Source organism: Maniola jurtina, chromosome Z (assembly GCF_905333055.1).
Source record: "Maniola jurtina chromosome Z, ilManJurt1.1, whole genome shotgun sequence".
Lineage (NCBI taxonomy): Eukaryota > Metazoa > Arthropoda > Insecta > Lepidoptera > Nymphalidae > Maniola > Maniola jurtina.
In genome coordinates, this window is record NC_060058.1 from 15,392,139 (window position 1) to 15,417,065 (window position 24,927).

Genomic DNA, 24,927 nt, shown 5'->3' on the forward strand with positions numbered 1-24,927 from the left:
AAAAAGACGGATTTGTCTTGTCTCGTTTAAGCTCCTTCGTCTAAGCAAAGTTAAAGTACGTCCTCTGGATCTCAAGTTTCGATCTATGGAGCGTACTTTGACTTTAATTCTATTTAAGACAAAATGAGACAGGTCTCAGGACAGGACATAAATCTGTCTCGTTTTAGCTCTAAGTCTAGGTACAATCTATAGATCTCACACACTAATCGATTTGGTCTTTCTTTAAATGTTTTATGGCCTGTGCAGACGAGAGACTAATGTCTGCGGAGGACAAGAGTGCGCACGATGTACATGATGGACTATAAGTATAGCGGGTAACTGAGTAGGCTCCTGCGGTGGTGAGGCGGTGCGGGAGGGGTGATAGTTGTCACAAGTTGACGAATCACTGAGCTCTCGCGTCCCGTCCTCACACCCCTCCCGCACCAACCCACTACCGCAGGAACAAGACAGGAACCTACTCAGTTATGCGTTATGCCTATAATGGAAAGAAACACCGTAGTAAAAGATGAGGGACTTTTCTCCTCCCTGGAGAATAAATGAACGGGTCATTTGCAGAGTTCCTTAGGATAACAAGTGTAAATTAAAAATTTATAACACCCGCGACGATCCAAAGTATCTGAGTTTTCCAAACATCATTTTCAAATAAATAATTATGTATTTAGGCAACGTCCATCTTGACAGCTTGACATTTGTCTATTGACATAATATTATGAACCCAACGGTTATCTAACCTTCTTTTCTACAAGAAAACTAGAAAAGAGCTGATAACTCTTAAACGGCAGAACCAATTTTTTTAGATTATAGCTAAGAACACTCTCGATCAAGCCACCTTTCAAACAAAAAAAAACTAAATTAAAATCGGTTCATTCGTTTAGGCGCTACGATGCCACAGACAGATACACAGATACACAGATACACAGAAACACAGATACACAGATACACAGACACACAGATACACAGATACACACGTCAAACTTATAACACCCCTCTTTTTGGGTCGGGGGTTAAAAATAAAATCCCATTTTGGTTTTTGAATTTTTATTGCCTTTTTGGTTTTCTTTAACTCTGTAACATACTTAAATAGCATTTATTTTCACATGATCATAAGTTACAGTTACAAACGTACGTTAGATACGCGTTTTACATTATAATATGTAATAAATAATAAGACGTATTATAAAATAGTTCTTTACTTTAAACTACTGCTAATATTACGGCAGGTAATTTCAAACGCCGGTGACCTTAAAACTTAGATTATAAAAAAAGCTTGTTGTAGTTTTGGTTCCTTTATTGATTTGATTTATGTTTAGCATTATATTAATAAAAAAGTGTTAAGGGGACGAACGGTTGGCTTTCGGCACCGAAAGTGTAAAGACACGATACACGGGTTTAGGGCGCGCCAAATGGCGAAGCGCACGTCCCCGAATTGCGATTCCAATTATAATATCTAGATGGCGCCACTGTGCAATCCAACTGAGGTAAACTCAGTAGCGCAATCTAGCTTTTTGTAATTCGTACGCTTTTTTAACCGTTCAACCCACAGAAGACGCAAATTCGATGAACATTTTTTAAAATCACTAGCGGATACCCATAAAAGAATGTGCCTAATGCATTGTTTTAGTGGTCCAAAACCATTGTCGCATTATTACCTTTTTACCGGCTTGGGGCACATCGGTTGGATAGTTTTAAATTCTATAACGGGCATGGGTAAGGACATTTTTGTGATTTATTATATTAAATTATTATGGGGGTAAGGATTATTTACTTTCAATTAATCTTTGTTGTCACGTTATTTGGGTGAGAGCATGCTTTTGCAATCAACATGTATGGACAGGACATACTCAAGAGTGGATGAACGATGTTTTAACAACAAATGAACGTTTGGTAGTACGTTTTTGTTGTCGGGCATTCCTAATAAATAATAGAAAGATTAATTGATATCTGGCTTAGTTGTCTCGAACAATAAGTATTAGAATAATCGTCTTATTCCTTTGAACACTATCACAAATATATTTATGAGCAATTTTTTTAATTATGTTTGTTCAACTTATTTATTTATTTAAATCATACACTTTTACAAAACATATTATGTTCATCGAATCGCGGTAAGTACTGTGGGTTGGATGGGGAAGCTAAATAACTTAACGAACGACTAGGTTTATATAGCTCGTGCCAATATACAATCGAAATGACGCGTCGATTATTCCGTCCTACTCACACATTGTACATAAGTGTAGTGTGTGAGTAAGAGGGGATGATTAACGCCACCATTGTGCAAATAAGCGGTAATCACTCCGTTCTACTCATACACTGCATACAAGTATAGTGTATGAGGGAGAGGGGCTGATAAACGCGGTCATTGTCGATTAACTGGCACGAGTTATACCCGACCGGAATCGCGCCCCGATATCGAATGGAGAGAAATGCTGGTGTTGCGGGGCTTTGGGAGGGTGCCTCACTCCGTGCTGAGCGCGCGGGACTCTTGGACGAGGTATACTTGGGAGCCGGGGACGGTGGAGGTGGTGACGAAGGTGCGGTGCTTGGCGCGAATGAGTGAGAGATTGCTCTCCGCGACGTCTGCGCGGTCTTCGGCGGCCTCGAGCTCTCGCTGGAATCGTCGCACCCGGGTCACGCTCTGCTGCGATACGCCCTCCTGTTGTGAATAAATAAATAAATTAGTACGTGTAACCTTAAGCCTTTTTATAGTTCCGTATATCAAAAGGAAAAAATCAACCCTATAAGGGTTCCTTTTTCACTTCGGTTCCTTTTTTCACTTTAAATGGTTTAGGTACAAGAGTTAGAAGAAAAAATTATTTCATACCTGTTCGTTCAACTGCCTCTTGTAGATGCTCATTTTCTGGGTGCACTTCTCCAACGAGTCCTGAAGAAGCGAGATGTTCTTCTGGTCTTCCTCGCACTGGATGATGATCTCCTTCAGGGAGCGCTCCTTCTTGCGGAGGATCTTGATGGTTTCCGCGTGCCTCCTCTTCTCCTCGTCCAGTTCCAGTTCCATATCCTTGATACGAGCCTCCAGTTTGCTGATGATGCGCTTGCCTCCGACGATCGCGTTTGCCTCAACTTCCTCCAAACGGACTGAAATGTTCTGAAAAAGATTTTATATTTTTAATAAAAAGCTGCGCCCTGTCTTGCTCACTCTTACCCTGTAACACCATGGTATGTTTGCACTAAATCATGTTGTTATCAGTTTTACAACAACAATTAAGGATCCTGATGCTCTGAGGAAATTAAATGAGTTTACGTAGAAAAAGCGTTTCTCAACGTCAAAAAATGTCCATAAAGTCTAGTTTATCCAATACCGCTTCACGACCAGGCAAATCGAAGGCATTTTTACTAGTAACTTTTGTTTTACGCTCCAAATAATCCAAGCTTAGGCTACGAGTAGTTATAGCGATAGTGCAATAATCTGGAATGTAGTGTAAGTTGTAACCACTTAAATAAATAATCTTTTAAATATTGGATAGAATCAGGCGTTACTTTGCGGAAGTTCATGTTTAGCAATAAACAGTTAAAAATTATTTTGCTATAATCCGCCAACAGTACAGTCTGTTGGCGGATTATAGCAAAATAATTTTTAACTGTTTCTTGCTAAATAATCTTTTATTACAAACTAAAGTCAGTTTCAAGTAAACAAAGTAGTAAGTAATATTGCGTTTGTTACCTTGACTTCAATTTCGAGCGACTTCTTGATGGCTTCAATCTTGACGATCCTCTCTTGTTCCTCGTGCAAGTGTTCAACGGTGTGTTTCAGTTCAGTCTGGAAAATTACATATTATTTAAAATTTTATTTTTTATTGTTCTAAAAGATGATGGCTATACCTGGACTCACTGATACCTTTATCAGTGATGCACAGTTCACAGTTCTCTCATCATAGACAGCAGGCGTATTGAGGCAAACATATGGACTAAGAGCCAGCGCTTGCCAGACCTTCGTTATTTTATAAGAAGTTGAAAGTTTCTATGCGTATTATACAACAGGGTCGAAAGATCAGCGAATATGAAATTTGGATATATGGCTTTGGAGATAACAGGTAATAAAGGTGGAAAAAATCTTACGTCAAAGTATAACAAACTTAGTTTAAGGGTGTCTGGTATAATAATAATCTTAAGTTTTTGGTAGCGTTCTAGTCACACCTTGCATGTCAAGCAGAAGATGTCTATCAGTTTACTACGACGATGTAAAGAGGAATATGACTAGAGATAGAGAGATGGTTATACCTGGACTCGCTGGTATCTCTCGTCAGCAATGCGCAGTTCCTTAGTGATCTCGTCGTAGTCAGCAGCGACGGCGCCCAGCTCTTGCTCAATCTTGGCCTTGCTGCTCGACAGGTTGACGTTGATGACTGTAAGCTCGTTGATGCGGGTCTGAGCTTCCTCGAACGACTGTTCCACGGAACGCTTAGCGCGGAGGGCCTGGTGGAAAAAAGTAGTATTATAGTTGAGTCATAACAAAGTGCGAACTGAGACGTAAATCATTTTTATCGGCTCTCTCGCACGCATTATGAAACTGCAACCTAATGCTCTGGTGTTGGGTCTACCTACCCTCAGTATAAGATTTTACTTCTCACCAACGTTGATAGTATTTGGCCCTTAACTATCTTGTTTTAATGCTCAAGTTTGTACATATACAGCCAGCGCTCTATATACTAGCGGTTCGAATAACAAACGGGGAGGCAAATCTCTTCGTACGTGTCCGTGGAATTTTTACTGCGTACGGATGCAGACCTTGGCGATGCCTTGCGGTACAATAGTAGAAAGGTGAAAGAGGGACCAGGTCAAAAAGTTTTTGAGCACACTCTCCCAAATATATCACATACCGATAGACAGGCAACTTTGCGCCAATGATCCAATCGTTGGAAATTAATAATACCTGTTCGTAGTTGCCACGGATCTCCTCAACCTCGCCGGTGAGGGACTGGATCCTGCGCTGCGCGACTCCAAACTGGTCGAGGGTCACTTGCAACTGCCTTTGGACCTCATCGTAATGGGTCTGGATCTCGGTCAGCTGTGAACATGAAGGTTTTACATGAGTATCACTTAACACTTTCATGAACACTGAGTGAACACATGAGTATCACTTAACACTTTCATGAACACTGGTGAGTAACACTTTCATGTCGCAAGTCTGAATCTTCTCTTTCTGAATGTAATTAAGGCAGTGCAGCACGAGACGCTACGCGAATCGCACTCATAATATCAATATAATTTATCATATAAGTATCATATCATTTAGAATCAATACCAATCAGCTATCGAAAGAAAATACAGTGCATTATCGATTTATCAATTTTATCGTTCTCAATAACTCCCACATTTTTTGGTCCTTCGAGCCGGATCTGAACCAGCAATCTATGAACGATGTTGCATTGTTATATTGCACCATGCAGCACTATGGCATGCCGCAATATCGCAATGTGTTGCGGTGTTGTAAGACTGACTTTACGATGTGAGTTTATTGAGTGTGCGATTTGAAACCATTCGAACCTGGAGAGATTGCTTCTTGATGGTCTTCTGCAGATCAATGTTGGTCTTGTTGGCGACGTCAAGCGAAAGCTCGAGCTCCGTGATCTGGATCTGGAGCTTCTTCTTGATGCGGGTCACCTCAGTCTTGAGCCTAGTCTCTGCTTCTACTACTCGAGCGTTCAACTGCTCGATTTCAATGCTGGTCTGCTTGCTGTTGACAAAGGTAAATAAAAAATTAGTGCATATAAACTTTACGCGTAATTGAAGTAAAACTGGATATTTTTTTGGACATTTACAGAGAGGAGGACAATTCCAATTCCCAAGATTAGTGTTGAAGGGAGAATTGCAGGCAAAAGAGCTCAAGATCACCAAAGACGCAAATGGTTGGACGATATAAGGGTGTGGACAGGGATTAGTTACCCGAAGTTGAAAGAAGCGGCTTTAAATAGAGAAGCTTTTCGGAAGATGATCGCCAAACTTCGTTTCGAAGAAGGCACGCGATGATGATGATGAAGTAAAACTAAGGCGATTGTTTCGTTTCTGGTTACGAGACTCCAAAATATTCACCAACACAATAGGCCAGAGGTAAAATAATTGTGAACGACCTGTACTTGGTACTTAAATCTCATCCAGCATCATCTGCATAGAACCGAGATCCTTTTTATATACCTTTCATCTTCCTGCTTGAGAGGAAAGCACTAAATTTACACCCGTCAATCTAATTTAGTTATGATAACTACAGACTTAACCATAATGCTGGCCAAGATGACCCATTAGTTTAATTTTAAGTTTATAAGTGTATAGTCATCAATCAATCTTCACCTACATCCATCATCACAATTTTAATTTAGTTTCGGTTTCATTACCTTTGGTTATATAACAGAGAGGTGTCTAATTGTTCAAACTGTTTTATTGTACTTTTCAGTTCGTTAATTTTTTCTATATAGTCGGTATTTATCGTAGGTATTTCGGTTTCGATTTGTACGACGCACACTTTTGGCGTTTTTCCCGTTTCTATCGCTAATTCGTTTAGCTTGTCTTTGATCATATTCCGTGTTTTGAAATCAGCGATTTCTGACAGTGAATGCCCTGTCACTTTGCCAACAGTTCCATCGAGATTTACTTTACCAACATTCAGTTGCATTTTTTTAATTTTGCCTTCTGCGAGGTTTTTATTGCTCTCTTCTAATAATACTTGGGCGATGGCTTTCGCTGACTTTCCTCTGTACACTTTGGCTTTCCCTTTTAATTCACTTCCCAGTTTTAGATCTGATCCGACAAAATCGGTTTTCCTTTCTAACGCTCGACCTCTGACGCTTTCAACCGTACTAATATTCTCTCTCTCAACTTTTTTCCTTCGAGTTTTGACCGTAATACTCTCTGCTGCGACGTGTTTAGTCAAGTTAGTGGCAGCAGCTGTAGCTACCACTGAAAAGGGGGATCGTTTTGCAACTTCGAAAGTATTGAGATCATTTCTTGCTTTCTCTGCAACTTCTTTCGAGATTTTTAGTAAATCATTTTCAGAGTATGTCTTAACAGGTTTGTCGAATCTGTATTTTTCGAGACCTCTCTCGTTGTTCCACGGTAAATGAGGAGGTTTGACTTCAGCGCCCATTTTTTTCGCTGTAATATAATCGAGCATCGGTTGATAAAAATTGATTCCGTAGCCATAGTTGTTTTCGTAAATGGCAGTTGGAGGTTTACTCCACTTATTGAGGTCAGGAACTTTAACTGGCGCCATATCTTGGTGATTCCTTTTTCTTAATGTAACGAACTAAATTAAATTTTCACCATATCGTTTTTTTACGACCGTTTTCTAGACTTCAACGCGTAGTACTGGCTTGTTAGGGCTTTGATAAACACTAAAAGCGTCGACGTATTCGGTGACGCTCGTCCAATTAGCCAATCAGGAAACCGGATATATTTAAACGAGATGCTTGCCAATAAGTCGAGTTATATTGGGGATGGACGTAATTGTAACGAAATAGAACTATAATGGGTATAGCTATGCTTAGCTTTAACACGTTTAGTTTTGTGACAATTTCTTTTCACTAAACAGGAATTTTCTAATACAAACTGCCGCAAACAGATCAAGTTGAAATACAGTATTGTTCTTGATGGGAATTAGGTATGCTAGCTAGGTGACATCTTGAAGATGATAATTACATAATGCATGAGAGGAAAAGAGAAAGGTAACATTACCTGGAGATTTTTTTAATGCGTGATAAGCTTGCGCTAGATGCTTAAAAAGCAATGCTCAGGGCCAGGATAGAGCACGTTTGCCTAGATGATATCTATTCAATCTTGCCTTGAAGGCATTTATGTTATACGTGATACGCCGGAAAGGTATTTCACACCTTAGCGATCCACATCAGAAATGTTGATTGAAAACGTTCCGTGCGAGTAGATTGGATGTCGGCCACATAGCAATGCCAACGTTCGCGGTTTCTCGCTGTTCTGTTGTAGAATGGTGAACGAGAAACAAGATTGTGAAGTTCCTGAGCAAACTATCCAAAGTATATCGGATAGAAGACTCATAAGCAGACAACATTTTCGGTGCTGTAAGCTGTGTATCCTTCGGGTGCAGCGATCTATTAAATCTAACGCAAGAGTTGGTACTTGACAGAGCCATCCCAAAAGCGGCAGCTATGCCAGACCAAACTTGAGCTTGATATAGAATGAGGCGCTGTTTTGATGTGAAGAATCGCTTCACCTTGTTCAGGATACAGTTTTTGGCAGCTATTTTAACCTTTGATTCGATATATTTTCCGAAATTGAGCTTGGATGAGATTTTGAGGAGAGGAAAAGTATCATTGTCTAGAGATCCTTACCGGATGGCTTCAATTTCTTCCTCCTTTTCTTGGATGCGGCGCTCCGCTTCGTGGCGGAACTGGCCGAGTTCAGCCGTCAGCCTCTGAGCGCGTTGTTCCTCGGCTTTGCGGCCCTGAAGAACAAGAGGTAGATAAGACACTGCAAAGGGTTTTTTTTAATGCGTTACGCTGGCAATCCTCCGACATGGTTATCAGAGACTTAGTATAGCTTAACACGGCATTTTTCGTAACTGTCAACGATTACTGGATATTGTTATAGAGATAACTGCTTCCCTGTCAATTTTTTAGGGTTCTGTACTCGAAGGATACCAACGGGACTCTAAAAACATGTTCCAATGAAGATCGATGTCATCTCCTATAAATCGTAATCCGCTTTAGATGTAGTCCATTTGTAAATTAAACTTGCGCGTTAACTCTAAACTCGCGATATTATTCACGTTATATTTGAGTAGGTATAGACTATAGAATGGCTGATAAAATATGGTCGCCTCGAAACAGCTGTAACGAACGTTACAAACTTAACGTGTGATAAGAACGGAATTAACGTGAACGTTGCTTCCGTGGTCTTGAAATCTTACATGCACAAGTAGGTATCATTTGCTTACATACTTTTTTGAGTATGTAGCTTTATCTTAGTCCTAGGAAAAATCTGCTATTGGACACTGCTCAAATATAATTGTAATTAATACACTTAATGTTTATTTTTAAACAAATCTCAGCTTATTTCTTACTTTGTAACGAATGATTTGGCATACAAAGACACCATTAATGTAACATGTGTGTCATACGTTAAGAAGTTGGCAAAACTCTGCGACGGATCACGATTGATTGATAAAAGTAAATAGAAATTCATAGAATTAGAAGCACTTTAATACAAGAGCCAAAGTGATGATAGCTTGCGTAATTGCTTGTCTGTAGTCTACTATGATTAAGATCATCTAAGACTAACAAAATTTGCAATTTCATGAATATGTTTTGTAGGAGGATACGGATGCATCTGATACAAGGTTATATACGGAATGAGGTGTATCAGCTACGGTGCTCGTATATCATTTAGCACCCAAACTGGTGACAGTGATATACATCGATGCCATCCGATGGAGATCTTGCCCCTCCAATGATAATCATAGATAGATGATGATGGGCGATGAGTCACATGACGATGATAATGATAAAGGAGATCTTGCCCCTCCAATGATAATCATAGATAGATGATGATGGGCGATGAGTCACATGACGATGATAATGATAAAGGAGATCTTGCCCCTCCAATTGTGTTAGAAAAACGTATTCAACGATATCGGTACTTATCGGTAATTTCTGCCCCTTGATTGGCTGTAAATAAAGGTACACACCAAATCAACCAATTAAAGGGCAGAATTTGCTGACGATTACGACAACAGTTAATACGTTTCATACACAATCAGTAGCTGATTTTTCGATCGTCAAATAACTTTTATCTGAGGAATGCATTTGAGGTATTGACACTTTTTGTATAGGAAATCTGTCAAAATGTCAAATTTATTCCCTAGATAAAATTTATTCGGTGGTTGAAAATCGCTTCTAAATCGATATGTGGGCTAAGCGTTCTTCATAGAATGGGTCGCTTCTCTTTTCTAGCATTGGCATAACTTAATCAAATTTCTTTAGTTTTACTTATTCGTATTATTTTAACTTAAATATTATTATCAATTCGTTTGAAGTGTGAATTTTGTCTTTACACATTGCCTATCGTCTTAACTAGAATTCAGGCTTAACTTAAATTAGAGCAAATGTAACAGGGAAGGCACTAACTCCCATGACACAGTTTTTACTTTTTTTAGAAGTTAGGGGTCCAAAGCATACCTATGTCAACATAAGTGTTTGGTAAATAAACATTATTATTTTTATTGGTCTCATCATGAGCGGGCATTCGATACTAGCAGTGGTATACTCACAGCCTCGGCTTCCTTGTAGGCAGCGGTGAGTTCCTCTCGCTCGTTCTCAAGACGGCGCAGCTCGATCTCGAGCTCGTGAAGACGGCGGGTCAACTCCGTGAGATTGGCGCGGGCGTCGTGCAAGTCATCTACCAACAAACATCGAACGTCATTTTTTGTTTTTAATACTAAATAATAATTTTTAGTACTAAATAATAACTCAAAATTTAAAAAATCCACGATACAAAAACCTCTATAAGAAAACTAGAAAAGAGCTTTATAACTTTCAAACGGCTGAACCGATTTTCTTCGATTATAGCTACGAACACTCTCGATCAAGCCACCTTTCAAACGAAAAAACCAAATTAACATCGGTTCATTCGTACTACGATGCCACAGACAGATACACAGATACACACGTCAAACTTATAACGCCCCCTTTTTTTAAGTCGGGGGTTAAAAACATGAGAATACAGAAATATATTTAAAAGATACTTGTGCGAGACATGAGGACTAAAAGGATTAGTTTAAATGCTCACAACAACCCAGCAAAGAGCTGATCGCGGAAATGAAATCGTAAAAAGTTTTTTGTGAACTTGAAGGACCTTTTGAACATTGTCAAGTAACAGAGACAACGAAAGAATCTATATATAGCACTAACGACTACATATTTCATTTGTTATGTTATATTTTTATCAAGCACGCTGTATAATAAGTTTTCTAAAATATCCGTTAACCAGTCTAACAGTCAAGATAATATCTGTTATACCAGTATGCAGATTACCAGATGCAGATTTATTTCAGCTCAGTAAAGGCAAATTGTCGCAGCTAGAATTACAGTGCTTTGCCTTTACACATCGAAAGCGGGTAGTTCGATAACGATCATGAAAGTTCCAACTTCACCCCTATAGTCTCGTCGTGGCCTCTACTGATATAACTGGGTCAAAATATCGATAATTCAGAATCATTGGTATGTACCCGCCATTTACATTGTAATATGATAACTCACCTCCCAGTTTCTTGTTCTCGCGGCCCAGAGCGTCCTTCTGTTCACGGGTCTTGTCAAGCTCGTGCGAAATGCGTTGGATCTCCACGATCTTGATACGTAGGTCACGCTGGGTCTGTTCGTAAAGCTGCACCGTCTCTTCAAGTCGCGATTTGATCTCGATGTTGACGCGCTCCAACTGCTCCGTCCTCTTCTGGAGCTCCCGAGCTGTTCCGTTGGCCTTTTCAAGGTCGATGATGAGGACTTCAACCTAGAATTATTAAAATAATGATTGCCTAGAAGTTAAGACGTCGACCTATTAGGTAGAGCTGCAAGAAAGTCGGAAAATCATTTGTGCTAATGAGTGCAATCGCTACCCATATTATAAATACTAAAGTGTTTATTTGTTTGTTGGTTTCTCCTTTAATCAGGCTGCAATGGAGCAACGGCTCGACGTGGTTTTTCGAACATTTTACAAAGTCAACAGCTGACCATCAAAAAGTGTACAATGGTACCCAATTTGAATAGATGATTTGACTTTGACTCTGATTCGGAGGACCGCGTTAGAAGACTCATTGGTGACGAAGCGCTAGTAAACATCGGCGCTCCATGTGAGGCTGCATCATCACTTCCCAGCTGATTTGATTGCAGCTGAGCTTTTGTGTAAAATTTAAAAAAAGCTTTGCTTACCTCACTCTGCAGGCGGGACTTCTGCTTCTCAACACTGCTGCACTTAGCGATGAGCATCTCAATCTGTTCCTCTTGTTCCTGGATGCGGATGGAGTACTTGCGACGGATCTCTTCGATCTCCTCAGCCCTCGCGGCGGCTTCGGCCTCGAACTTCGAGCGCCAGTGGCCGATTTCACCGTTGGCCTTGACGAGTTGACGTTCAAGGTCCAAGCGGGCCTCGGATTCTTCTTCCAGTTGCACGCGGACAGATTCCAGGTCGATTTCAACCTGAGATTTGATCATTTTTAGTGCAAGACTAAGTAATATGTCAGACGAAATATGAGGAGGGACGACCTCAAACCCGCTGGACTGTAGACCTTAAGAAGATAACGGGAAGTGAGTAGATGAGGAAGGCGGAGGATCGTGTGTGGTGGCGCACTCTTGGGAAAGCCTATGTCCAGCGGTGGGCACAAACAGGCTGATTGATTAATTGAAGTAATATGTCATGTATAATACGGCAAGTTCCGTCGCTTCTTCTGCTTGAGGCATGTTGGCTTTAATGCTCAAGCGAGGAAGCGCTGGGATAACCAACGCTTAGTTATAACATATGATGTGTGATACAATTTAAGAAATAAACGTTTTTCTTTCTTTCAATAAATTTGAAGTAAAGATTAGAACCGTTTTGTTTGAAAATGAGTTAAAATTTGTAGGTATTCAGGGAATGAAATCATGAACTTTAGACTCAATTTTAGTAGTTTTAGGTCGTTTTACTTGGAAATGAGTTCAGATTTGTATTCAGTGGCCTAAAAACATCCAGACTGGAAAAAAAAGTATTTTGATCAGAAGTATGGTCATTACACCGTTTTGTTTAATAGCGCCTCAATTGATGGTTCGTTGTGGATGCCCAAGGTTGTTTTTTAATGTGGAGAATTGAACGTTGTAAGATGATAATGGGACAAGAGGGTTTCCCTCTTGTCCTTAACTATAACTTCAATAAAGAAGCCAAATAACTGTCTGGAAGGAAGCTTCGGCCGTGGCTAGTTACTACCATACTGGCAAAGCCGTGCTGCCAATCGATTTAGCAATCCAGTACGATGCCGTGTAGAAACCAATCAAGGGCATGGCATTGGCTTGGAAGAGTCAACAGGTAGGGCAAAACTGCCGTACTTGTTGAATCTTCCAAGTAAGCCCGCTTCCATTTTAGACTGCACAAGGTGAGGCCGCAGTCAAGGGCTAACTTGTATCTGAAATTAAAAAAATAGTTACCTGGTGAAGGTTGGCCTCAAGGATGGAGCGCCTCCTTTCCTCATCTTCAAGCCTGCGACGCGCGTCCTCGAGCTGCCCAGCCAACTGGCTCTTAAGGTACACAACGTTTTCAATGTTCACCTGGAAATTCACACTGATTTAGTACACTGGTTTAATTATGGCTAAAAATTTTTTTAGGAGGAGGAAAATCACTACGTACTTCTGCCTGTCGTCAGGGTGTATTCGACTCGCACGGACTAAAAGAACCTCCCCCTCTGCGAGATCAGCATGGGACCGTATTATGTTACTTCATGCTTATTCTCTGAGTCTCTACTCGTTCTCTCCTTTTTTTCTTGCCTTTCTTAGCCGTCCTTTCTTATCATTATGACCCTAAGCTCTAAACCTATGATTGCCTAAAATGTTGCGTATGGGGATAATTGGACAATTAGTCTAAAAAAATTTGGAACCAATAATTTTGCGATCTTTCCGTATCATGACTCTTTAGGACATTCTTTGTTCGGTTATATGTATGTTCTCAATCCAATATGTTTTAATATACAACTCGATGAAAATTAAACATGATGGCGAATCCTCTAGTATGCTACCCTCAATACGGAAATTCCTAAAACATTTTTTCTTGTAATGTTGCTTGTAAGGCTGACTCTCAGGTTCAGACTTACGACACTGTTAAAACGAGACAGCGTTATATCGCTGGTACAAATCTGGTTCGTTCTAATTGAAACTTTAACCTGAGCAAAGGCAAAGTACGCTCTATAGATATCTTAGTGTCTCTAAACCCTCACCATACTTTACGCCAACTTTCAACCAAAATTTTTGAGTAAACAAAGGCTTGACTTCACTCACCTTAAGGTCCTGAACTTCCTTAACGAGCTCAACATTCTCCTGAGATAGGCGCTGCTTGTGCGATGTGATGTCAACAATAGTGCGGTTAAGCTCCTCAATCTTAATATGCAACTCGCTGATTGTGATCTCGAGTCTCTCGCAAGTCTTTGAGATTGTGATCTTCTCCTTTGTCACATTCTCCACTTGGGCCAACAGCTCGTAAACTTCGGCTTGGAATTTGGACTTTTCCTTCTCAACTCTGGTGACAAAGAAATGGACTATGCAGTCATAAACAACTCAGGTCTGTTATTCGAGACCAGCTCAGAGGGGGCACCAAAGCTTTGTTAAGAAATCTCGGAGCCTTTGAATATGCACTGTGGGTGGACAACGAGGTGGTTTTAGTAAAAAACCTACATCAAATAAAATTACAGTAGGTATTGTAAGATTTACCCCTCGTTGACACAAAAATCGTGACAATTTCGTAACTATAATTTAAGACTTCAAACTTTACAGATACGATTTGTCACAATTCCAATGTTGATGGAACACCAGGCTCAGGTTTATAGAAACAACTATAGTAATATTTACGTTATAATAACGCACAGCTTAATTCGCATATAATCGCAAAGCACTTAGAACTAATAGTATTAGTTTTACACAAATAAGTTTAATTGTAAGTAACAAGATAAAGTCGAACAATTTATACCCGACTACGGAATTTTTTGGAATCTACTTAATTTCATTCCACATCAAAGATGTTTTTGTTTCTTTATTCCTTACCTTGTTTGCGGATTTTATTTGTCATAGGTGTACTACTTGACTGAAACGGATAGGATGCGGATTGCAGGAGGGCTGTAGTGACGTTATGCCTTGATTTTTACGTCAACTATCACCCTCTGTAAAACCACGCCGTTTCACAAGCTGTCTCAGGAAAACGAGATACCTGTAGATGCTTACTTAACATCAAAGATGGTTTTTATGGTCCAATGCGTTTTCCAAGAGTATTGGAATACCCATGTTTGATCAGTGATACTGGTGGGTAGACGAAGCCAAAAACATCTCATTTGTATAAAGAAAATAAATATGGGGTTAGTGGATTACCTTGGTCCAATCGGGTATACATGCTATTTGGCATTGCTAGTTTCATGTATCTCACCTGACTTTGCTGTGGGTAAGCTTGTCGATCTGGTCCTGGTAATCGACCACGATCTCCTGGTGTTTCTTCTTAAGAAGATGCGCGGTCTCCTCTGACTCCAGGTGTACATCTTCTAGAAGCTTCCGGAGCTTGGTTAGTTCTGTGTCGCGTTTTCTGTTGATCTCGAACTGAAAAATACGGGATTATTTCAAATTGCATCCCCCAAACTGTATTGGGGATCACATTTGAGATTCTTATTCTATTACCAATTAAGTAGACATACTAAACTTTAAAGTTTAAATTAGTTACTTTTACTTTGATGCCATTAGTTATTTATTATTATTATCAGTGTAAAACAGAAATCTACAATTAATATTTATGTAATTGGTAAAATTGTTGCTGAAATAAAAACAGTGTTATAAAAAGTAATTACATAAATATCGCTTCGCATAGATCGCATTAGCATTTTAGAATAATATAAACCATTTTCGCACAGCAATATATCGTTAGTATAGATTTAGCTCTTCTTTATTCAATATTTTTGATTTTTGATTATATTCTTCTTGTTTCTGACTTTAACTGTCCATGATTTTTTCTTGTATTTGATTGCTTGTAGTGGGCACAAAATATTAAACCGTTTGATTTTGCTTTCTTGTATTTTGATTTTATCATACTCTTTTTATCTGTCTTTTTGTGATACTCCTGCGTCTTCTTTTGTTTCTTGTGCTGTAATTTCATGAATTGCTGAATTTTTTCGTGAATTTTCTTCTCCATTCATTCATTTTTCTGCTTCACGAAATTCAGGTAAATCCAAGTTTACGAGTCCATGATTCTTCGTTGACTTTGGATCACTGTTCCAATTCTTGCTGCTTTAGTTCATATTCTTTTTTGGAGGTTCATAGACTGAACTGTGTAACTATGAAGAGGAAAATATCTAAAAATGTACATATTCTGCTTACCTGACTTTCTGCTCCGCCCTCAGCTTCCTCAAGCCTCTCAGAGAGCTGGATAACTTGCACGCTCAGATCTGCCTTCTCCCTTTCGATCTGAAATACAATTCTTGTGTTATTATTATTTACTTCATGAAAGTTATTGATATTAATGATCATAACATCTCCCAAGATTTTTGGTTCAGGGCATAGCGCGGACGAATAAGTTTTGAACATGCATGTAAAACATGTATTGTTTTACATGCATATTCAAAACTTATTCGTATTGAGGATTTGTTGCGTGAATCCGAATTTTTGATGAAATGAATCGTGGCTTTGGGCTAGCGACTGATTCTATAACATAGGGATGTTAGAACTAACTTAAACACTTGAATGCATGTGAATGATTGTCAAGGAGTGATGACAATAGAGAATTTGTGTTTGTCAATACAACAAATATTCAAATATGCATTGAAGAAATGAATAAAGTGGGCAGTTGTGATCTGAATAGCGATCAATCTGTACCTTTATATTCTAGTTATACGAGTATATCTGTCAAATATAATAACTGTAAGAAGGGCTAACAATTGCAAGGGTTGGCAACTTTAAAAGTAATGCGAGAATGGTGTTCAGTTGTGTAACAGCCCCGTTATTCTATAGTACGTCCTTCGCATATTTCAATATTATGCTTGGTTATAATTAGAACGGGTTCGTGTCTCACGGGAGTGACTAAGGCGGATATTTTCGCCACTTTACCACGTTCTATTATTATATTTCAATATTGTGGCATTCTGAGCAGGAACGAGCATCATTTGGCCCAGTTTCAAATGCGGGAGCGAGAAGATTGGTTTCAGGGAATGCTTTTGCTATGAGTCTAAATATATCGCGACTGCGCTCGCGCTCATCTCGAACGGTCGCGCGGGCGTCAGATGCGTCCGTGCGTGCATGCGTGCGGACATGCGGCTCGCGTGCGTGCGATATGCATGCACTCGGCACCGTTCACCGGTGCAACTGACTAAAATAGACCGACATCGTCACTAATCTATGACGATCAAACCCGACCTCGGATAGATAGCGGATTGATCTGATCAAATGGTACATTGATGATGATGACAGATCAATTAAGAAATTGTTGGAAGACTTAATAAAATCCAAAAAAGTCAATTAAATTTTTTTTTTGGATTTTGAATATATTGGTTTATGCATTTTAAATATTCGTCAATAACAATAGATTTTTTTTGGATTATGCCAAATATTAAAAAAATATAAAATGATGATGATTGTATAGGTGTTACATGAAAAAATTTAAATTAGCTGAATAGTAGAATTTTTTAAATATATTTTGAGAATTGCATATTTTTAATTGTTTAGTTGAAGACAGTTATATGTTTGTGTTTTAACAAAATCCAAACGCAGGACAGTTAGCAATATTAGATACGGAGAAGCTTTTCAGACTATTAGTCGTGTTAGGATGAGCTAGAATATGTTATTTTGAAAAATGAAATTGGGAAATTTTCCTTCTTGTGTGAAGGGTGAAGGGAAACTCGGGCGGCGGTATAAATAGAGGCGTGTGCGGCCGCCCGCCCACACGCGCGCCCGCTAAGGCGCGCGGCCGCACAGATCACGTTTCGCACGGTCGCTTACCCTCTGACGTAGCTCCCTTTCGGATTCCAGATCATCGTGGAGGAGACGGATCTTGTCCTGAAAAATACAACATATTGGAATCAAGTCCGCAAACACTTCACAAGCACTGCACTGTAACGGCCGGTACCTCCAGCCTGGAGAGAGCACTCAGGTCGGCGCTGTACTCGATGTTGACGTCGGTGGTGCCGCCGCCGCTGCTGCGGTAGGTGTACTTGGAAGTCTTCGCCATGGCGGACATTGTCGCTGGTTCGTCTTCGGTCGGCAGTCGGCGCTACGTTACCGGTCGGGCACCGTTCGACTAGTGAGAGCGGGAGCGGGCGCCGCCGGCGCTCGAGCACCCCCCCGCCGCGCCCCGCGCCCGCGCCGCCCTCGCCGCCCGCGCTCCAGGGCGGCCGGCCGGCTGGAGCTCGCGGATCGTGTTACCACCCCCGCGCACCCCTCTCGGCCTTTTATAGACACGCCCGCCTTAACGCCGCAGCGTTCTCTTTTATTTGTTTTGTCCAAAAATTTGGCGAATCCCTTCCTGCAGGTACTCCGGTGCTGAACCACTCGGCGTATTCTTGTAGCGGTTGCAGGCCGCCCGGGCGTGCGAGGGCGGTGCACTGGCGGGCAGACGCGGCTACAGACTTGCCAACTGTGAACTCCGACTTGGGTCGGCTGCCTAGTTCTTAGTTCGTCTGCAGGACAGTCGGTAACATTGGAAGGAACTTATCGGCAACCAACATTTCTGCTAGTCCCTCGATCTGTCGGCCTAACTCAGGCGCTGGCTCAACTGTTATTGACCAGTCTCACATGGACAGTCGTAGTCAACTTGTTGGCACCTCTGCGGATGCCAGGAGTCTTGCCACTGGCAGGCGTCAGTGCGGCTGAACTTAACAATGAACTTTCTCCAAACTTTTAATTAAACCCCAGACCGCACTCAGTGCTGGGATGTTTACAAACATCAAATAAATCTAATTATAACCGGACGGCTTGATAGTGACCGCTGCGATAACCTGACAAGCAATAAAGCTTCTAATTTTTTGTCAGTGTCAGTGATCTGATAACCGCCTACTATGAAATTTTGGCTTGAGGTTAGCGCTACCTGGTTGCGACAGCAGTTGATTGAGCTGGTCATGCCCCAATACTTTGTCATCATCAGCCTTATAATCTTCCACGGCTGGGCACTCTCTCTTACAAGAGAAAGAGCTCTCTCTCTCTTACAAGAGGAAGGGCTCTCTCTCTTATAAGAGAAAGAGCTCTCTCTCTGTTACAAAAGGAAGGGCTCTCTCTCTTACAAGAGAAAGGGCTCTCTCTCTTACAAGATAAATGAATAGTCAGCAGTTGACTGCGCTGATTATCACCCAAAATGTCATTTCAAAACTATGTTTTCGCGACAGCTAAGCCATACCACGTATTTCCATTGAGGGTTGACTTTTTACACGTCTCAGCCCTCTAGATTATATTATGTTTGTGCCTAAGAAAGAGCAAGATGTCTGTTACAATTTTTGATATGCAAAAGTAGTTCTTCATTAGGGTCAAATATCAATCAGGATTGAGATTTTTCTTTATTCATATACAAGTTAGCAAGTACGTATACAAGTTAGTCAACTGCAATCTTCCTTTGTGGTAAGTGATGATGCAGTCTAAGGTGGAAGCGGGCTTATAGGAGGCTTAACCTGAAAGGAGTATGGTAGTTTTTATTAAGCCCATACCCCTTTGGTTTCTACACGGCATCGTACCGGAACGCCAAATCGCTTGGCGGCACGGCTTTGCCGGTAGGGTGGTAACTAGCCACGGCTGAAGCCAGACCAGACCAGTGATTTAGAAATTATAAAATTCAAATCTCTGCCGGGAATCGAACCCGGGACCTCCCACTAATAAGACCACAGCGCTTACCACGCACCAGGGAGGCCGTCAAAGTATTATGGGTAGTGATGGTTAGATAGGTAGATGGATAGAGATATATAGGAGAGCTTGTTGTTTATTTAGTCCAGTAGCACCTGCTCACAAATGCAATGGACAGCTCTCGATAGGTACATCGCACTGACTTCGTATCTCGCCCAACGTGCGTTGGTCTTATTAATCATACTTTACATACAGTCGCGCATAATATAGACTTTATTACTGACTAGAGGATACCCGCGACTTCGTCCACGTGGATTTAGGTTTCTAAAGATCTCGTGGAAACTGTTTGATTTTCCGGGATAAAAAGTACTAAGCTTATATCTGTCCCCGGGATATAAGCTAACTTTGTACCGAATTTCGTCAGAATTGGTTAAACTTTGGGCCGTGAAAAGGTAGGATACAGACATACAGACAAACTGACACACCTTCGCATTTATAATATTAGTATGGATTTAAATATACTTTTACAGCTTATTCAGGGTGCTTTGTCCGTACGTTGCACGTTCATCATCATTATCAACCGGTAGACGTCCATTGCTGGACATATTTTGGTCTTTCACGCGGTCTTGCGCCGCGCCGCACGAATCCAGTGACTGGTTTGATGTTGTCGGTCCACCTGGTGGGGGTCTGCTCAGACCTGGGCGCGTTGATGTTGTCTGTCTACCTAGGGGGGCTCTTCTCAGAGCTGTGCGCATTTGGAACCCTCGTAGCTTTAGTTTCAAGTTTATCTAATTAATTATGACCACTGTATCATCATATTTGAACTTAACTCCAACCAAAGGACCGAAGACCTTAAGAAGGTAGTTGGAAGTGGGTGGATGAAATTCCTTTTCATTACATTAAGTATTATCGAAGTAAAAAATACAATTGAAGAGCTTGAATACAATAGCAGAAATGGCAACATACAAACAAGTGCACTTATAAACGATCAAGTGTGAGTCAGACTCGCACACGAAGGAGTAAAGGTGCCCACGCACTCGAACTGAACTGCAGCTGAACTGCGCGTCGCGTCAGCGCCCCGCACGATATTCACTCCAGCCGCGCCGCGCGGCAGTGACGTAGGCGCGTCGCGGCTGGAGAGAATATCGTGCGGGGCGCTGATGCGACGCGCAGTTCAGCTGCAGTTCAGTTCATCAAGTGCGTGGGCACCTTTAGGCCACCATCGTATACCACTATGTACTTTTTATTTTGTATTATTTTCATGGCGGCCATTTTGAAATTTTTATAGCGGCAATAAAAATACACACTCTGTGATTTTAACCCTCTACCAATTACGGTTCATGAGATACAGCACGCTGATAGTCAGACATACACGAACAGACGGACGAAGAGCGGAGGCTTAGTAATCGGGTCTTGTTGGCATCCTTCGAGTAGGTACCTACGTAACTCTTGTACGCTTCTATGATTTACGTGCGCGATTTTCCTCGGTCCAATTTCCTCGCACAGGTGGGAAAATATTCAGTTATATCTGTATCAGCGCGAAGTGGGCCGAACGTTTTCCGTGTAGCCTCCCCCCCCCCCCCCGCTCCTCCCCCTTTTGTCCTCCATCCCCCTCCGCGGGACTGAGTCAGCCGCAGCTGAAATTATAGTGAAACTCATCTGTCGACTGTCTAGATTCCTGATATTGCTCTATAGCCTGCCTACGGCACCACCCGACTGCGGCAAAGTCAAAAGGAAGGGTTATGATCTTAGCAGTCTATGTATTTATGTATGTATCTGTGTATGTTTGTATCCAGATTCTGTGTGTTCCACCGTAGCACCTAAACTACCGAGCCGATTTTGATGAATGAGGTGTCAATCAATTCGTCGCAAAGGTCCGGGTTACATAGGCTACATTTTATACGAAAAAAATTGATCTAACGGATATTAGGTAGGTACATGAAAAAAAGTGGGGAGGTCTCCAAAATTTTTTTTTGCTATTGTATCGAGTGGGATGTCAAATGAAAGAGGAGAAAATTCTGAGTTGATAAATATAAATGTACTACAACATTAAAATATACCAAGCGACAGAAAAACAATTTTACTATAACATTTTCAGCGTTTATTAAGACGATCGCAGTCGGGTTTTAGTTTTGAACTTTATCTTATGTGCATATTAAAAGTCTTATTAAAGTAGCGCCTATTAGAACTTAAACTCTATAATTCTTGCGAACTTCTCTGTAACGAAAAACTCCTGCTAAGGTTATTTAATCATTGTTAATCTTTTACTCTCCGTTTAACGAAAACCCTTTATAAAATACCCGGTTCCTTTCGTTATATATACCTAAACAACTGCCCAAAAAATTGGTCAAGTCTGGCTCTCACACGAAGACCGGAATCCTTCCATCATAGACGGTATAAGAAGAGATAAGTAGGTAGGGGAAGTCCGGGAGACTTGCTCAGGTTGGAGAGTTGAACCACCTTTTAAAATTCAGCTTAAATTTCGCGCTAATGTAACGTCAAGACGGTCATTGGTAAAGCGTGGGAGGCCAATAACCAGCACGCCGCCATTTTTTACAATGGCCGGTTTGTTTGGCTATCAGGCTCGGAAAAGTGTTTTTGTTACGACAGAGTAGATTTTATTAATTTATGTATTTTTGAGATTACGGCCGTGTTTATAGAGTTACGTATTGTGTGTTATTACTATTGTACTGCCTGATTATTGTAGTTTGACATGTGCTAAGTATTTTTTTGCTAAGATTGATTGTTTTTTCTATGAGTAAAATTTAATGTCAAAGTAGTATATGCGGGAGAGTTGAACCATGGCGGGTGCGGGAGATATGACCAGTGGTTCATGTCTTCCTCTACAGTGTTTGCATGCAAAAATTTGAAGTTTTATTTAATAAATTTAGAAATTTAGAAAGAAAACTTTGAAAACTAAACAAGGTTCGAAACAAAAAGCCCAGAGAAAGAAAACTGGAAAAGGCTAAAAAAAATAAAAATGTTAATGATGATAGTGAAACCGAGTGTGAAGACGTATATGAAGATGTTGCCTACGCTGATAGTTCCAGTAATAGTGATTTTGCAGAATTCCTGACGTGAATGATCGTTGGTATTGTTTTGTTTGCACATCAGAAGAAATTATGACTATACGTTTATGTGGTTTATGCCGAAGATATTATGTCTATGAGATAAGCGTAGGAGTTACACAAGATATTGATGAAAAGGTTAAGAAAGACCAACAAATTTGATTAAAGAAACGTTATATATTTAACTACCAACAAAATTGATTAAAGAAACTTTATATATTTAACTTTGTTGGCGAAATGTTTAATAATAATTATGTTGATTGTGGAATGTTAAAGAATATGTTGAAATTTTCTTTTTTTTAGGGTTCCGTACCTCAAAAGGAAAAACGGAACCCTTATAGGTAGGTCTTATAGCACAAGTACAGGAATAAATCTGAAAACCGCGAATTTGTGGTTACATCATTAAAAAAAAAAACTAAAATGTGTTTCAATTTTCAAAATAAGATAACTATACCAAGTGGGGTATCATATGAAAGGGCTTTACCTGCGCATTCTAAAACAGATTTTTATTTATTTTTATGTATAATAGTTTTTGATTTATCGTGCAAAATGTTGGAAAAAATTTCCGAGTGCGCGAGTCTGACTCACATCAGTTTTTTCTTTATTAGAAAAGCAATAGCTATGTTTATTTATGATTTAATTTCATTTTGTGATGTTTTGTTTAGTATATCTGTAATTTAAGCTACAAAATGTTTTTATTTTCCCCTTTAAAATGCTATGTTCAACTCTCCCCAGACCCCGGTTCAAGTGTCCCTCGGGGTGGGGAGAGTTGACCCAAATCCCATTTTTCATTCAAGTATATATAACATATTTCAGTATTATAAGTTCGAAAAAGTAATTATGCATAAGTAATCCTAAATAAATAAGCTACTGTTTATAATTACAATTGAATCACTAAGCCTCATTTATAAGAAAATACGACACTTTAAGCAAAAAGCGGTTCAACTCTCCCGGACTTCCCCTACTTTTTAATTATTTTAATTTGCATGACGGCCATTTTTAAATTTTTATTACTTTGTTGTTATAGCGGCAATTAGAAATACACACTGGAATTTTAAATTCTCCACTTACTACGGTTCATGAAATATAGTCCACTCATGGACAGACTGACAGAGGATGGACAGCAGATGAAAGCTTAATAAGGCTAAGCTAAATAGGCTAAATAAATAAGTTTTGATTCATAATATAACTCGTATGAGCTTATAATTTGTCATGTGGTAAGAAGAATTTTTCACAGATCACATAGCTCAGAATAAGGTGTCTATTTTAGTATGTTTAGTGTGTTTAGGCGGTTGTTTGAATCAATGGTGTATGAATCAGAAGTCTATAAATAAAATGTTGATATTCGAGTGCATAGTGATTCATATGTCTAGCATTACTAGACATAAGACGTGTACGAATTCTTTTTATATTTAAGACCTAGTAACTAGCTGACCCACTCCGACTTCGCACGGGTGGAATTTCTAGAAATCTTACTAAATTGTTGTCTTCTGTGTTAGGACGCTTGTTTCGTCTCTCTCTTGAAACTGCTTAAACCCCCAAGATTTGGTTACAAATATGCAACCAGTACCTTTTTTATTCCATTACAAGTTTGTCTAACAGTGGAGTTCCACAGTTTGATGATGATGATGACAAGTTTGCCCTTGACTGTAATATCACCTGGTGGTAACAAATAAAATTTTAATAGGTTAACATTGAAGCGGTATGGGAGTATGATTCAACCCATAGATAACAGAAACTCTTCTCAGTGGTTTAACCCATACCATGTGGTTTTTACACAGCATCGTACCGGAATCCTAAATCGCTTAGTATCACGGCTTTGCCAGTAGGGTGGTAACTAGCCACAGCCGAAGCCTTGCATCAGACCAGACCAGACTTAAAAAGGGGAGTCGTGCTGATCCAGCTAATTACAGATCAATTGCCATCACGTGATCCTTTGTAAGAGTATGTATATATAAGAGTAGTATATAGTACGTGTACTGGCTACAGGAAAACGATTTTTCTCAGACTATCAGTACGGCTTTCGTGAAAATCGGTCAACAGGTGAACTTCTAGCTCAATTGGGGTACAACCATTGAGAAGCACAGAGATCCAACTTACCACTCGCCATCTCTCTTGACATTTCAAAAGCTTTTGATCGGGTCTGGCACAGCAGTCTTCTCAGTAAGCTCCCAGCATACGGGATACCCAATGACTTTTACAACTAAACTGAATATCTGATTTCTTGAGAGAGGTCTTTACGAGTAGCTCACCTGATCTTAATGGCTGTCAATGCAGGTGTGCTTCAGGGCTTTGTTTTCTCCGCAACACGTTCTCTCAAAACCATTTACTATGTGGTTACTCTGATTCTTCTA

At 40.2% G+C, this 24,927-nt stretch overlaps 1 protein-coding gene and 1 long non-coding RNA gene across 2 annotated transcripts; one reads left to right on the plus strand and one right to left on the minus strand.

The window, feature by feature from the left end:
• Positions 1-1,021: 1,021 nt before the first annotated feature.
• LOC123880692 (paramyosin, long form) lies at positions 1,022-17,998 on the minus strand. Its single transcript, XM_045928952.1, has 16 exons — positions 17,806-17,998; positions 17,679-17,735; positions 16,065-16,151; positions 15,127-15,293; positions 13,992-14,229; positions 13,149-13,268; positions 11,904-12,170; positions 11,238-11,484; positions 10,250-10,377; positions 8,313-8,425; positions 5,503-5,692; positions 4,889-5,023; positions 4,237-4,431; positions 3,680-3,775; positions 2,822-3,103; positions 1,022-2,653 (listed from the first exon to the last, which is right to left on the minus strand). The coding sequence occupies exons 1-16, from the start codon at positions 17,914-17,916 to the stop codon at positions 2,456-2,458; spliced, it is 2,631 nt and encodes an 876-aa protein (XP_045784908.1). The 5' UTR covers positions 17,917-17,998; the 3' UTR covers positions 1,022-2,455.
• Positions 13,323-24,474, plus strand: LOC123880723. Its single transcript, XR_006799324.1, has 3 exons — positions 13,323-13,430; positions 16,467-16,471; positions 24,463-24,474. It is a non-coding gene; the product is annotated as an uncharacterized LOC123880723 (long non-coding RNA).
• Positions 24,475-24,927: the final 453 nt, after the last annotated feature.